A 15,194-nucleotide genomic window follows, 5' to 3' on the forward strand; every position below is an offset into this window, starting at 1 on the left:
TCTGTAGAATTTTCCACAACATCTAAAAAAATCACAAGAGGCCCCAACAGAAACTAAGGGTGCAAGCCTAAAAGACTGGGCTCCACTGGGTTACTCTTTAATAGGATTTTTCTTGCATTTTATATTATATTCTTTTTATTTCGAATAAAAGTCCAGTTAAAGTAAAAAAAAAAACTACATAGAAATTCACAAGTAAAGGACAAAATGGGCCTTAAGTACAGTACTCAATTACTTTCCTACTGTATGATGTGTTACTGCTGAGTGTCAGAGAGAATCCTCTCATCAATGATGTGGTGCTAGCGCCCTCTAATGTCCACTACAGACATCAAAGATGATCCAATGAAGACTGAGGAAGCTGACAAGTTTTAATGAAGGCTGACTTTGTTCCTGGAGGCTTGGAGCTTTGAAATATGTCCAGTGACACTGAAAACAAACTAATTTTACAAAAAAATAAAATTTACCATTGTGTGTCTAGATGCTGTTTCCAAACAGATTGTGGTTAGGCTCAGGGTGAGGTAGATCATGAGTCATTTATATATTTATCCCTTTTGTTGGTTGACAAAACTCTCAAGTTCACGGACAAGATAAGAAAGATGTTCACAAATGAAAATGTCCTCACTGCTAACCATGATCAAGATATGTTTTCTTACAGCAGCACCATTTCACCAAATGTGCTGCATCATTTCCCCTTAATGTTTGCCTGACAGTAATCTCCTGTGGGTTTGTTTGGCAATGTTTAGCAGTAATGTTTTTCAGTATCTCAGTTTCACTTTTGGTCATTCCCAAGAAGAAAAATATTCTGAGTCCAAGTTAAACATGCCTGATCTGGCCATTGTGACTCACAATTTCCAGACAACATGTCTTATACACAACTTCATATTGATTTCACAATTATTACTAGACTCAAACTGCGAATGTATTGGCAAAGCAGACATTTTATTTTTGTAGAGTTTTATTTGTTTTTATTTAGTTACATACAGCAGTTCACAAGTTAAGAAGTTAAATGCCTTCCCATCATTTATTTACACATATACAGTAGATATACCCTAACTGCACTCGCAAAAACAGCAGCAAACATTGCAGTCAAAATATTTGAAATAACTCACAGTGTGTGTTGTCTTATCAGTGTTCATGACACAACAAAACAGTAGAGATTCACAGTAATTTGGATCATCAGGAAGAGACACCGTAAGGAAACTGAAACTTAGACACTCAAACCGGTGTCAAATGATTTTACTTTCACAGAGTGATGACTTTCTCCCAGTGTTTATTGGTAAAAATGGCTGGGGACCATTAGAAACTTGCTCTAGCTCTGTACTATGCCTTAAATACATTTACACCAGACACCGAAAAACTAAGGCTAGAAGAATCTTTAAGGATCCAGACCACCTTTGTATCCCTAGAGACATGTCTCTAGCATGGTGGAAAATATGCCTAGAATGAAAGTAGTAATGTACATATAATATAAAATCTTCATTTTAAATGACTGTGGCAGATTTATCATATTTGCTGTCCTACCTATAACATATTATATAGGCTGTGCATGCAGGAGCTAGTTGGAAGGTGACTTTGGTAACAAAATGTAAGTGGAGACACAGGATACGGGACTTTCTAGATCATCTGTTGTCTGGTTTACAGTGAGGGTTTCTGTAATACTCTGAGGCTGATATCCACTGGAGCTTCTCTCTAGAGGTGTGCCCTCCTGAAGCTCAGGATCTGAGTTTGACTGCTGATCCCCAGTAGTGCATTTCTGCATTATCAGGTTGTATGACGGATTACGAAACACACCCTTGAATGGAGAACATGGTGCCTCTGACTGAGATGAGACAGCTGTAGTGGTGAAAGTGAGTGGTGGTGGGATGGATATTTTCAGTGGCTGGTTGTAGTAACCCTTTGGAGTTTGTGAAAAAACAAAAGGCATGTTCTCCTGACTGATATAACCATTCTCTAGTGCTACTGAGTTACAATGCAGCTCCGAAACATTCACAGTATCTCCTTCACTGTGGTGCTGATCCACACGAAGAAAATGATTTTCACCCTGGAAAACAGACAAAACATTCATGGTTAATAGTTGTGTAAAGTAAACTTTATTTTCACCAAATATCGAATGGCTATTTCACTAATTTAATGGTGCACATGAGGGGACCAAGTAGGAGCATGTAAAGGATAAACAGGAAAGGATCAAGCACCCAACCATGAGGGACACCTTGGAACAGAGGAAGGGTGTATGAGGTGTAGGTGTTGTTGATGAACTGTCAGTTTGTGGGATATGACCAGGAGAAAGTGGAAGACTCTTGGTCGAGGTCTTGGTGACTTTAAGAAGGGCTGTTGCTGTATTGGAAGCCTGTATAGGGGGTATAAGGTTTATGAATGTCTGTCAATTCTGTTGGTGTGGTCTGGTTTACAGAGGAACTGTCCATGGGTTTGTATCTGGTTACAGTGAGGCAGGTAATCCAGGTAATTGTCAGTGATGAATTCATTCAAATTAGATTTTTTCAGTGATGAATTCATTCAAATTAGATTTTCTTTTATTATTATTGAGTGAAGAATTGTGTCGAGCAAGGCCAGTTCGAGGTAAGGTTGCTTTAAGATAGGTTGCGAGGAGTGAGGAATAGGGCGGATTCACACGCCATGGGATGTGACAAGCAAAGAAATAAACAAGCAAAAACACACACAAACAAGCACTCTTGCACCTTCCATTAACCCACTCAAAGGGTTCAACATTCTAGAAATGCACACTTTATGCAGAACAAACAAAGATGACAGCAAATTCCTGAAATTTGATCCCAATGCAGACCTGACTGTGGCTAGTCTGACTAACAGGAACTAGGACGTGGACGTTGGTCAAGTACTTCATTCATTCCCTTCTGCTATCTGTGTCTGTGTATTTTGCAAAGTCACCGCTGCTGAAAACTTTGCTTAGTGCCGCACAAGACACTGCTTGCCACAATAAAAAATCCCCTTCTTACTCTATAGTGGATGGTGTGTGTTCCTTGAGCTCAGGTCCTCTACCAGAGGCCTGGGAGCTTTACGTTTCTGTGCTGTATCTTAGCTGTTCCTAGGACTGCAAACTTCTGGACAGAGACCTCAGGTGCTGTACCTGGAATCTATTATAGCCACACATCCAGTTTGTGGGTCACAGCTCCCAGTGCTCTGATTACCACTGGCACCACTGTTGCCACATCTTCTCTAGTTCCTCTTTCAGCTCTTGATATTTCTCGGTCTTCTTGTGTTCCTTCTTCCTGATATTTCTGTCACTCGGAAGTACTACATCTATCACCACAGCCTTCTTCTGTTGTTTGTCTACCACCATGATGTCTGGTTGGTTAGCCATCACCAGCTTGTCAGTCTGGATCTGGACGTGCCACTGGATCCCGGTTTGGTCATTCTCAATCAGCTTAGGAGGTGTCTTCCATTTTGAGCTTGGGATTTCCAGCCCATGCTCTGTGCAGATGTTCCTATACACTCTGCCAGCCACTTGGTTGTATATACATATGCTAGTCTTTGTGAACAAAATAACCCAGGGTGCCCCTTTAAGACATGGTCATGAGAACCTACCTGTGATGTGAACCACTTTTCTGTCAGTACTGGCTTTGGGATTGGAGGATAGACTTTCCGTTTGATGCTGTTGGATGTAAGAATACATGAAAATAAATGTTAATGGTTTGGCAACAGCATCCACTCATTCAAATAGCCCCATCAGAATTCCACCAAAGGCAGAACCAAGGAATTTCATAGAAAATAAATGTGTTGACTTGCTTACCATGCCCAGTGTCTGTAGCAAAGGACAGTGATGAGGGAGAGGACAACAAAAACAGTGACCAGGCAAATGACGACAGAGCTGACCATTGTATCAGCTGGTGAGTTAAGACAAATAGCCCAAATGAGGAACAGAGGTAAAATGAAATAAAATGACAAATGCATGATTTGATTTAAAATGGATTTCCACACATGCAGAAACAGCAGTGTGAAAGGCAAAAGAAGCAACCTACTCTGTGAATCCAAGGTGGCAGCGATCTCTGTAGTGCCACATTCTCCATCTGTCGTCTTTGCCTTCAATCTGAATTTGTAGAAACCGGTGGAAAGGTTTTCTACTTTCAGGCTGGTGGCGTCAGTATTGTCTAAATCAAGAGAAAGAGATAGCTGTCACCAATAAACATCCCAAACAACACTAGAGGGTGCACTGACTATCCACTATATTATAGGTGCCCCCTACTTAACATCTGCTATGTAAGGACAGTATAGAACCCTGAAATGATTTATAACACACTATGTGAGCCAAGTTTCAAGCAAGTCCTGAGTCAAATAACAATCATCCAAGTCCAGTCTGTCAAGTTGCAAGTCATCAAAACAGTGACTCCAGTTTTCTGGGTAACATTTACTTCAAGAACTTGATCCACTGTTCCCAAAAAGCCAAATAGAGGTGATCATGTCATACTTTTCCTACCATCACTTTGCCCTGATACCCCATTCTGGTTGTGTATATGTTAGAAAGTAGTTCATCGTGTAAGCGTTAGCATGGTGGTACCAATGTGATGTGGCATGGCTGCCTGGAAGTGGAAATACTACATATATTCATTCATTCAAGTATTGTACTTCAGTACAATTCTGAGGTACTTGTTATTAACGTAGTGCATTTATCTGACACATTTAAAAGTTAGTTTTAGACAGATTATTTCTACTCTTACTTAAGTAATGTATCTTTTACTCTGGAGGCAACACAATAAACATTTATCCACATGCAACATCACTTTTGGATGTGGTTAGGTGCTCTGTTGCACCTGGAACCACAGTGATGTCACAGGTGTACTGACACACACTATTGAGTACACTTCTATGTCAAAGCAGCAAGGTGGTCATGTAAAACTACTAGACATTTTCATTTATTAGCGTATGCTATCAGGTTAAGTAGGTAGGAGAGAGAATATATATGATACATAACATAATTTATCAGAAAATAACCGAGTGTCACAATACCTGTGCTGACATTGTTGATGATTTTGTTGTTGGCCTCACAATACAGAACATAGCCTCGGATGAAAGCAGACTGCTTTCTCAGATTTATTTGGTCCCAGGACACTACAACATCTGAACCCTGCTGTTTAAATTTCAATTTAAACAGATTGTCTTCCATACCTGGCAAAGTGTAACATGGGTGAAACACTGTTGGACAAAGTGCTATTTTATGGCACAGACACATGAATTATTTAACAGCTATTAACAATTAAATCTTACTTTTCTCATGGACGTAACCCTCTCTTCTTTCTAGTAGCACTGGAGCTTCCTGAGTGCAGGCGTATACAGAAAAGGAGTATCTCACTCCGCCAATGAATGTTTCTGGGGTGGAAAAATAACAAAAGAGTGGTGCTGCTCAAAGAAATGTAACATTGGATAGCTGCAACTGTTTTGTGGGCAAAGAATAAGACTTACTTGAAAATATACTGGCACTGGTTTCACCTGGAGCCACCTTCAGCCACTCCACGTTAGAACACTCTAAAGTTCGACACCAGTCCACTATGTAGCCACAGCTGGCTGTAGGACTGGCAGACCAGGACAGGCTGATGCTGCCGTTGCTGCCGATGACCTGAGACGTGTTCACTCTTTCTGTTCCATCTGTGAAAGACAGATTTGACATAAACATATAGCTGCAAAGAAGATAAATCATATATATATATAATTCATAAATGTCTTTGTTAAAACTTTTTATTTATTTATTTATTTATTTTATCACTTTGAAGCAAGCACTCTTCTTCATCACTAGATGTTTCATCAGTTATCAATGTTACTCTACTTTGTCAGCTGCAGGCCACTACATGCTTTGCCACAGCAGCACCCTGACTCTGTTTGACCTGAATGGAACTTTAATCAGTATCATTGTATCATCAGTATCATCAACTACTTCATGTCAAAATGGCTGCTGTGAAAAAGGTCTTTTGGTCACTGGGATTTGGATAAATTGGCAGTAAGGCTGACCTGCCACACCGAAATGTGGAAAACACTTAACCAGTCATGTTCGTTATCTGACATGAAGGCTTTGTCAAACTTTCTCTCAACAATTTGGCGCTCTTTACAACATTTTTATTTTTAATATCATTCAGCTCATTGTTAACTACACTGTGAACACTCTAGGCACTGCTAGAAGCGATGTAATGATCCCATCACTGATCACTGTCACATATTTTGGAATAGTCCAGTAATCTAGTAATCTTACTGGCAGTAGATCATAACAGAAATATAATTAATATAGATTTTTTAAAGAAGGTCCTACATATTTAGGTAAAAGTAAAACAGAAGTTAACACTCAGGACAAGGACCTTCATAAAATATTAGAAAAAAGCAACTAAGAGATGACAAAGAAATGGTTGCATAAGAAACCACCAATGAAAAGGGGCGTGGATAGTAATCATAGAGGGAAATGTATGATTTGAAACTGACCTTTTTTCTAAGACTTTGTCTTGTGCATTGTATGTTCATGTTTCATTAAAACTAGAATTATAAAACTATAAAATGTGCAGCTCTGAGAGCTTCATACCTGGATTGAGGCTGGGGATGACGACGGTCGACGGGGATGAGCTGCCGTATGCATTCCTAGCTGTAACTGTGACGATATACTCCTCAGATGTGTCCAGACTGAGTTCAGCTCTGTCCTTGTTGTGAAATTTGGTTCTATTTGGTTTTCTGTCTGCAGTTTTTGCCCAGGTCACTTCATAGTCTTCGATGTGTCCGTGACTTTGGTTGTCTAGTGGCATCTGTAGAGAGGCAACATCTGGACTTTATCTTATGTGGCAAAGCACATGTCTGTAGATAACGCCCCCATCACCAAGAGAAGTCAGAACTAATAATTGATGGTTAATAAATTTCTATCTTTCACAGATCAGATCAAGACAATAATTAGGAAAACTTTCTAACAAGCCGTTCAGATAAGTAATATTAACAATAAGATGTACATGTCATATGATAGAAATTAATACCGGTAATATTAATGTATTAATCCAAAATGTGTTCTTTTGAACAGCTTATAGCTGATCTAATAAGTGAATGATTTCTGACTCTTAGGCATTCATATTCAAACCTATAAAGGTTACCACAGAGCAGCTTAGTAGAAAGTGGTTCCCGCTCATCTGACTTACTTTCCAAAGGATTATTACGTGGTTACCAGTCACCTGCCTCCACACATCGAGAGCATCAGGAACTGTGGGACCAGAGATCACCAGAAAATGTAAACAGCATCAATTAAATTGACAATATTTGTTACGTTTGCATTTTTCAATACTTGCCATCTCCTTTTGTGTTGAAATTGGTTCCCGTGCTCCAGCTACTCCATTTCCAGAAATGTGGCGTTGTTCCACATCGTACTTTCACATCATACGTCCAGTGTGGTATTAAATCATTCAAAACTACAAAATGAAGCCCGACTCCAAACTTTTCAGTCTGGGAACATGATATGGACAAAACTAATGTTAGCGTCAGTCAGAAAAACATCAATTAATAAAAACATCTGAATTTTTTTGTCAACTCACTATTGTATTGGTTTCACTGTGGTTAATGTTCACTTGGCATATTAAACTGAGATTATAGTACAGTGGCTCGGTCCACACCCACTCCAGAGTGATATTTCTGGCATTTACAGTTGAAGCTTTCAATTGCTCTGGAGGAGACATGTGCACTGAAACAGAAGACAAACAACCATAAGAGGAATTGAACAATTAAAAAGAGATATCACAAGCCAAAAGATGTTTTTTAATATAAAGAATTACCTCTTTTAGTCAGGTCTGCCCTGTCTGTGAGCTCTACCTTTCCAAGCTGATTTTCTGCTGTCAGCGTCCAGTTTCTCTCACCAGCATCCACTTGCACATTCATCTTACATTCTCCCTTAACATTTACACATTCTCTGAAATACAAAAGAGAATATAACTTTTAGTTTAATACATATCCGGACAATTCTTTAACGCAAATATGGAGTAAAGAAAGACCAAGAATCTCAAATTTGCAAGCAACTGAACATCGAATTATTAAACTGAATGACACTGAATACTTGTTATTTTTTGTTCTTCTATGAGACACAAGAAATGGTCGCAGTTAGGTTAGGGTTAGGTTCAGACAACAAATCTACTTGAAAGTCACGTTACTATTACTGCAGCAACAAGTCACATTTTGCAATTATGTATTCGTTTGCTTCTAATAATCTACACAGTTTATGGCTACATCACATACAGTATAATTTGATTTTACCTTCCAAGTAGATGATAAATTGTTTTACTCTTTTGTGGCACATGTGTCTCTCTTCCTACATTCCAGTGACATTCGACTGACCGCAGATCTCGTGTTTCACACTGAAGATCTCTGTCATCAGGTGGGTCTGTGGGAGAAAAAGGAACAGCCATTTATGAACAAAACACACTGAAGACCAGACTCCAAAATTGTCAAATTTGGCACAATACTAAGTCATACTTACAGCCAATGTAAACACAAGCCTTCGGTGACCTTTTATTTCTGTCGGACAATTCACAAGTTACAATAGCGCAACTGGGTGTTGCTGCTTTTTCCAGCCGGACAGTCATGGCATATGTCTGATTGCTGATCTGGGTAGTATTTGATTCAAACCTATTCAAATACATTTTGTTGAAGAGTATTCCCTCTGGAAGAACGCAGCAGAAGGTGACTGTACTGCCGACCTTAAACACCCTGTCCTTTGGAAAAACCTCTCCCTCTTGTAATGTTTTTATTTCTGAAAAAGCAATTTAAAAAAAGGACAGGAATAATCAGCATCTGATGGAGTGCCACAACCTGAATGAAGCTTGAATGTTTTTGATGATGGAAATATGAAGTTGGGCTAACCAGGAGACTTCTGTTCATGTTTCCATGAGCTAGTCTGGTTTTTGTATCGGGACCTGAGTCTGACTGAATGGGAAGCACACTCCAGTGCCAGATGGGACGTCCAGTTCCAGGAGTGAGTAGATCCTATCTGTTCAGGGGTCACGGCGACTTCCACCTGAAACATTTTCATAACCAAATTAGAGGTATGCTTGTTTGGCTGCTCCAGAAGGAGAGTTTATTGATATAGAAGTCAGTGTATAAGCTCTTACATTATCTACTGTCTTGTCTTCTATGAGAAACACCAGTTCATAGATCAACACGTCGTGTAGTGTAGAGCATGAAGGCTCGTCCTCCCATGTTAACAGGATCATCTGGTCAGAGCTGGTAAGTGTGAGATTCTGAGGTCCACAGTGCGAAACACCTGAGGAATGATCGTACATCATCAGCTGCACAGATCTTTATTTACAAAGCAAGGTAAACTTCAATAGGATCAGGTGGAGTGGAATCAGTGATAGTTTGAGAGAGTCTCTTCACTCACAGAACTAAGTTACAATGTAACCATACGTTCTCTATCATCTCGAGACTATCTTTCCACTCCACTGAATATTCCATATGTACAGGGAAACTCTTCTTCTTCCCCATGAAGAGACGGTGCAGCCTACAAGTCCAAAACACGAACGTGCGGCATATGAACCATTAACAAATGCACACCATTCACACGACACAAAGGATAAGCCTGAGAGGCAGAAGGGCTGCTCGGGCCAACCTGCAAGACCGACCCGAGAAACATAGGAAAATGGTTCTTGTTCGACTAACATAGACGTGCAGTGTTCGTCTTATCTCCTGCCTTTGGTGGGTGTTAGTCTTCCTCTCCTGTCCAGCCTCCCTTTGATAAAACTGCACTGTTTTATTCAGAACTCTGTTATAATAGTAACAGTGTATAATAATAGTGTTTGTCACAAGACAGATGTTTGAAATGTTTTACTAGTGTAAAAATATGCGATCCCTAAACTTATTTGAACCGCACTGTTATCGCAGTGTTTACTTTTGTGTGATTTATACTTACTGTAATGTTGTACTTTTAAAATGTAGAGAGAAAGATGTACGGAACACTCTCATTGGAGATCAGACTCTATCAATTATTGTAGAATTGATAAACAAACTAGAGATCATCTTGTGATGGGATCACACCTGCCGCAATTCCTCTCCCGTTAGTACTCAGTACTCATGGGTCGGATACACCTATCTTGGAATTCTTGCATGGTTGTTCACGGACAGACATCTAAACACCTGAGACCTGTACTACAAAGCAGGATGTGGGGTTAGCAAGGTAAGTTCAGGTTGGTGGGTCACCTTTTACTGGGGTGCATCACCACGGTAGCTTACGCTGCACACCTAATGTGTTTCAGAGCAGGTTATGTTCCAGATAACACATCAACGTGTTTTTTGTACTGGCTGCTTTTTACTTATAATATGGATTTGAATTTATTTTTACTTTCTATTTGCTCTAAGTCCATTTCCTACCACTCGGTAGGTCATACACACCATGGGAACACAACTAATCAACACATTAATGTAATTATTGTCAGATATACTCATCCCCTAATCATGTTTCGCCAGCTGTCCATCTATCTACACCTGGCAGCTGCATCCATGGTGTTTTTAGTGTGAATTATGTATTTAATTCTTCGTATTTGTATGAAATTATAGTTTATGCTTGGTAAAATATGTTGATCTGCTGTCAGCAGACTTATCCATGTTTGTGATTTGTGTCATATGCTGCAAACAACAGCCTTTTTATGTGAATACAATTGTGGCACTATCTTGCAACCTTTTAGTGTAATTGCTGTTGTTCGGGTTAGTGAAGCTGAACAGATATCCAGTGTAAGTTGTTTCATAGTACAGACCAAGAATTCAAAAGTTCCTGGTACTGGGGTGTTGTTTTGCTCAGTTGGTGGAGCATCTGCCCCATGTACAAAGGTTCAGTCCTTGCCGCGGCAGCCCAGGGGTCAAATCCGACCTGTGGCTCTTTCTCGCATGTCATTCCCCATCTCTCTCTCTCTACATCCCTGTCACTCTTCAGCTCTCTCTACTAAAATAAAGCTTGAAAAGGCCAAAGAAATTATCTTAAAAAAAAAAAAAAATCCATCCATCCATCCATCCATTTTCTGTAATCGCTGATCCTTATCAGGACTGTGGAGCCGATCTCAGCTGGCGAGTAATTGAATATAAACAACATATTTTTGTAACTTTAAGTTGACGTGAAAAAGTCATAGTTAAACATACAAGAATTAAGTATATTGAACAATAATACATTATTTACAGTTAATATGATTTTAATATGTGTAATGTACTTTTTTTTTTCAAGTTAACCCAACAGACTTTTTTCCAGCACGTCATTCATGTTATTAACAAATTATTATTAATATGTTATAGTTACAATCTACAGTAAATGCAAACAAATAGAGAGACCATTTTTTGACATTTGCATTATAAATTGAGTCGGCCAACAGTCATATGCTATCAGTAGTATCAGTCGATGTTTAGAGATTCTTTGCAGCTGGAAAAAATCGGTGATAGAAGTCAAAGGATGACCTACTCACCATTTTCTTGTCCATTGGCATCTTGTGTGCTCTTGCAGAACAGTGAGAACAGTAAAAACCATCTTATCATGATGTGCTCAATTGTTGTTATTCCTTTGAGGTGAAGTTGGTGCCAAGTCTTCCTGAATTTAACAGTTTTGTCATGAAAACATCCACAACACTCGCTAGTTACACTTGAAACCTGGAACGTGGAAATAAATATCAGTGTGTCAGAATGAGGAGCACATTCTAAAGGCACTTTTATGAGTTCACATACTTACATGAGGAGGTCCGTGTGCTTGTCATGGACTGTGTGGGGAATGCAATTTCATTTGAAGGCTTAGAATCAAAGAGAGAAAGAGAGAAAGAAAACAGTGTCAAGTTACTCTACGCAGCAACACTCCCTCCAAAATGATACATGCTTGGAAAGCCCATTTGCTGTTTGAGCTCATAATGATTGTGAAATCCATGTGGACCTCAGCGCAGGAAATGCACGCAGCTTCTGGGAAGCGTGAGTCACAGTAGCCAGAACAGACATGCCTACGAATGTTTTGATACACTTGGAATATGGGATTACAAAAGTAGTTTCAGTGTGACTGTGTGGTGAGGCTTTCACTGTGACACAAAGAAAATTCCTTTGATTATTTCATATGGGTCACAGTGCCAAGTGCCAAATCTACTGTAGAGGGAGTAATCAGGAATCCAAAACTTGTGAAAATGGAAAACACTCTTTCCTCAAAGGCAGATAAAGGACGTGACACATCTGCACACGCAGAACAGAGAGCTCATAATGAGCTACAGAGAAAAACACTTAAAGTAAACACAATAGTAAATTCCGTAGACACAACTGTTTGCGTCAAGTTTCAGTTTTCCATCAGTTCCTCATAAGGTCTAGACGGTTGGCAGTGTTCCAGAGAGAAGTAATAACAGAAAAGTTACAAAGCACCACAGGCTGAAAGCAGTCATTAGCTGGGAGGTTAAACTAGTTCAGACTAAGCACAAGTACAGGAAATCCATCTGCCTGAACCCAACGTACTGAATAAATCAAAACACAACTCACTGTTCTGTGGAATCGAACAACCCTCATGGGTACGGAGGCTCAAAGTGGTCAATATACTGAATACATAGATAACTAAGACATGAAACAAATTATCTTATCTTATTATCTGTTTCAGTCTTTAACTAAACCAGGAGCCTTATGTTGTCCACACCACGGCAAAAGCCAGAGTGTTATGTGAGTCACATGGAGTCTTACAAAATGTGTAGGATGGAATAGAGTGCTGCAAGGATGATTAATTTTTGTAGGCCTGCCCAGAAGTATAACATTATCCTGGTTCCCTCGGATCATTGTAGAAAATAAGAAAGATTACAATATTACATGTCATATTCAGCAGGATAACCCCTTACAGATGAGCAGATGTTACAGATGTTTTTGAAAAGCTAACTTTAGGCTCTAAAATGAACTACACCATGCTCACATGACTTCTGCATCACCACCACCAAGCCTTAATTCTGCATTCCATTCACTTGGAGGTCAGAGCTAAGATAACGTGTCAGAAAACACTGTAGAAACATATCCACAGATAGACAGGACTTCACATACGACTGATGATGAGACACGAGAGACAGAAGTGCTATTAATTAGTATATTACTACAGCTTTCATACTTTGATGTGCAGAGCAGCCATCTTGGAACTCAACTTTATTTATTTATGTAGCACCTTTCATGCAGAATTGGAGCTCAAAGTGCTTCACAGAGCAGAATAAAGACAGAAATAGATAACAGCAAACAGTTCTTTAGGCAACAGAGCAGTTGCATAAAAACTAGAAATTAGAACAAAAATAAAAAGCATAAAACTACAACAACGAAACAAATAAAAAGTAAATTAAAACCTATAAGGTAAAAAGCACAATTTAAGAACAGTTGCCTACAAATAAAAATAAAACAAAATAACAAAGACAAAAAAAAATCATTTAAAAATATAAATAAAACAATACGATAAAATAAATAAATAAAATGTTAAAAGTAAATAAGACCTGTACAGTAAATAAGCACCAGAGATTTTTTAAAAAAAGAAAAAAAAAAGAAAGAAAAGTAACAGGGAATGATCAGGATCTAAAAACTCTGTTTTTTTTTGTTTTTTTTTAATGTCTACAGAGGTGCAGTCCTCAGATCCACAGGCAGGCTGTTCCACAGATGGGGGCCGTACTTCTTTGTAGAGGTTCTGGGAACAACTAGGAGTCGAGATGCTGAGTATCTGAGGGACCTCCTCGTTACATACTTCTGTAGCATGACGAAAAGGTAGGTCGGTGCCAGGCCATTCAGTGATTTAAAAACCAAAACAGGTAACTAGTGCAAGGCTTTTAAAATGAGGGTTATATGTGCCCAGACAGAAGGGCATTACAGTAATCGTGTCTTGAAGTGATAAAAGCGTGAATTAGTTTTTCTGTGTCAGCCTTCCTGATGAATAGTCTGACTTCGGTGATATTTCTAAGATAGTAGAATGATGTTTTAGTTATGTCTTTTATATGGGCCAGTCACAATCAATAGCCACTCCCAAGTCTTTGACCTGATCCTTTGTCTTAAGGGCCAGGGAGTGAAAATGCTGTGTTCTCTCTGGTCTTAGGGCCCGAATATTATTATCGTAATTTTTGGATATTTTGTACATATATAGGCCGCACTTGAATATAAGGTTTTCATGTTGTAACATTAGATATTTACATAGAAAGATGTTTATTTTAATTTAAGACATACTTTTTTTTCAAACTGTCCCTAAAAATCAGCAGTATAGCACCAACATGCCATCAACACGGGATGAACACGGGATGATGTACGTGCAGTAGCTCTAGTTCCTTCTTTGACGGCCTTTAACTTAAAAGCTACAGCATATGCATTTCTTTGTGTTTTTTTCATTGAGGAGGGTGTGTGCAAATTGAACTTACCTAAAAATGGGAGGTTTGAGATTGGCTTGTAGTTGTTAAAATCTGAGAAATCTAGGTTAGTTGTTTTAAGTTCTGCTTAGACTATTGCCGTCTTTAAAACCTCGGGGAAAGTGCCAATAAATAGTGAGTGATTAGCCATATGTAAAACTTCCTCTAAAAGGGAGCTAAAAATAGATTTAAAAAAACGAGGTAGGTATGGGGTCAAGTGTGCAAGGGGAGGGTTATAGCTCTGATACCATCTACTAAGTGCCTCAGCATCAATCTGGGTAAAAGAGTGCATGGTATAGTTAAAGTGCTTAGTGCAATCTAAAAGATTAAAAGACCTTGTTTGATTGATGTTCATTCAAACGAAGAGGGAGGAAGACTTTCCAAATTATAAAATCCAATTTATGGAGTTCCAGTTAAAATTTCCAGCTTATAACTTGGAAAAGTTGCTTCCCCACTTAAAAGGAAGTCATTTATTAGTAACCATATTTATCATGACATATAAAAACATCAAAATTCATGTGTTGGCTGATTACGACATAGTACAAAAATGCTTACTCCGCTAAAGGAAGTGTGGCTGGAGTGAGCGTGTAGGCGTTAGGTCAGTGACTGTTCACAGACGGGAAGGGGAGTCAACCTTCAGCTGGCAGGCAGAGAAGTGAAAGGTTGAATAAAGTGTGCAATTCTGTTCCCATTTATGGTAGAGAGGATACTAGGGGATAGAGGCCACAGAGACTAATCTGTTTACTGAGGTGTCCGTCTTCACTTTTGCACAAGCTGCTGAGATGTCAGCTGACCACTGGGGATTAAATATTACTGAAAAATAATAAAGTAAAAGTAGTTTGTCCTAATTTTACACATAAAGGT

The 15,194-nt window shown here is 39.0% G+C and overlaps 1 protein-coding gene across 3 annotated transcripts; it reads right to left on the minus strand.

Annotated features, from left to right (window-relative positions):
• Positions 1–934: 934 nt before the first annotated feature.
• On the minus strand, positions 935–12,618 carry LOC104937030 (leukemia inhibitory factor receptor). 3 transcript variants are annotated; one of them, XM_027278646.1, is made up of 19 exons: positions 12,460–12,618; positions 11,681–11,738; positions 11,421–11,601; positions 9,087–9,238; positions 8,839–8,992; positions 8,456–8,728; positions 8,233–8,359; positions 7,758–7,891; positions 7,521–7,666; positions 7,278–7,431; positions 7,131–7,192; positions 6,533–6,749; positions 5,431–5,613; positions 5,236–5,337; positions 4,978–5,136; positions 3,993–4,121; positions 3,764–3,857; positions 3,559–3,625; positions 935–2,038 (listed from the first exon to the last, which is right to left on the minus strand). In XM_027278646.1, exons 3-19 carry the CDS (start codon positions 11,488–11,490, stop codon positions 1,553–1,555), a joined length of 2,709 nt encoding a protein of 902 aa, XP_027134447.1. In that variant the 5' UTR covers positions 11,491–11,601; positions 11,681–11,738; positions 12,460–12,618; the 3' UTR covers positions 935–1,552. The 3 variants fall into 3 exon arrangements, with proteins under 3 accessions (XP_027134447.1, XP_027134448.1, XP_019114161.1); XM_027278647.1 differs by lacking the exon at positions 12,460–12,618 and having other exon boundaries at positions 8,456–8,493; positions 8,617–8,728; positions 11,681–11,835; XM_019258616.2 differs by lacking the exon at positions 12,460–12,618 and having other exon boundaries at positions 11,681–11,835.
• Positions 12,619–15,194: the final 2,576 nt, after the last annotated feature.

Source organism: Larimichthys crocea, chromosome IV (assembly GCF_000972845.2).
Source record: "Larimichthys crocea isolate SSNF chromosome IV, L_crocea_2.0, whole genome shotgun sequence".
In the NCBI taxonomy this organism is placed as follows: Eukaryota; Metazoa; Chordata; class Actinopteri; family Sciaenidae; genus Larimichthys; species Larimichthys crocea.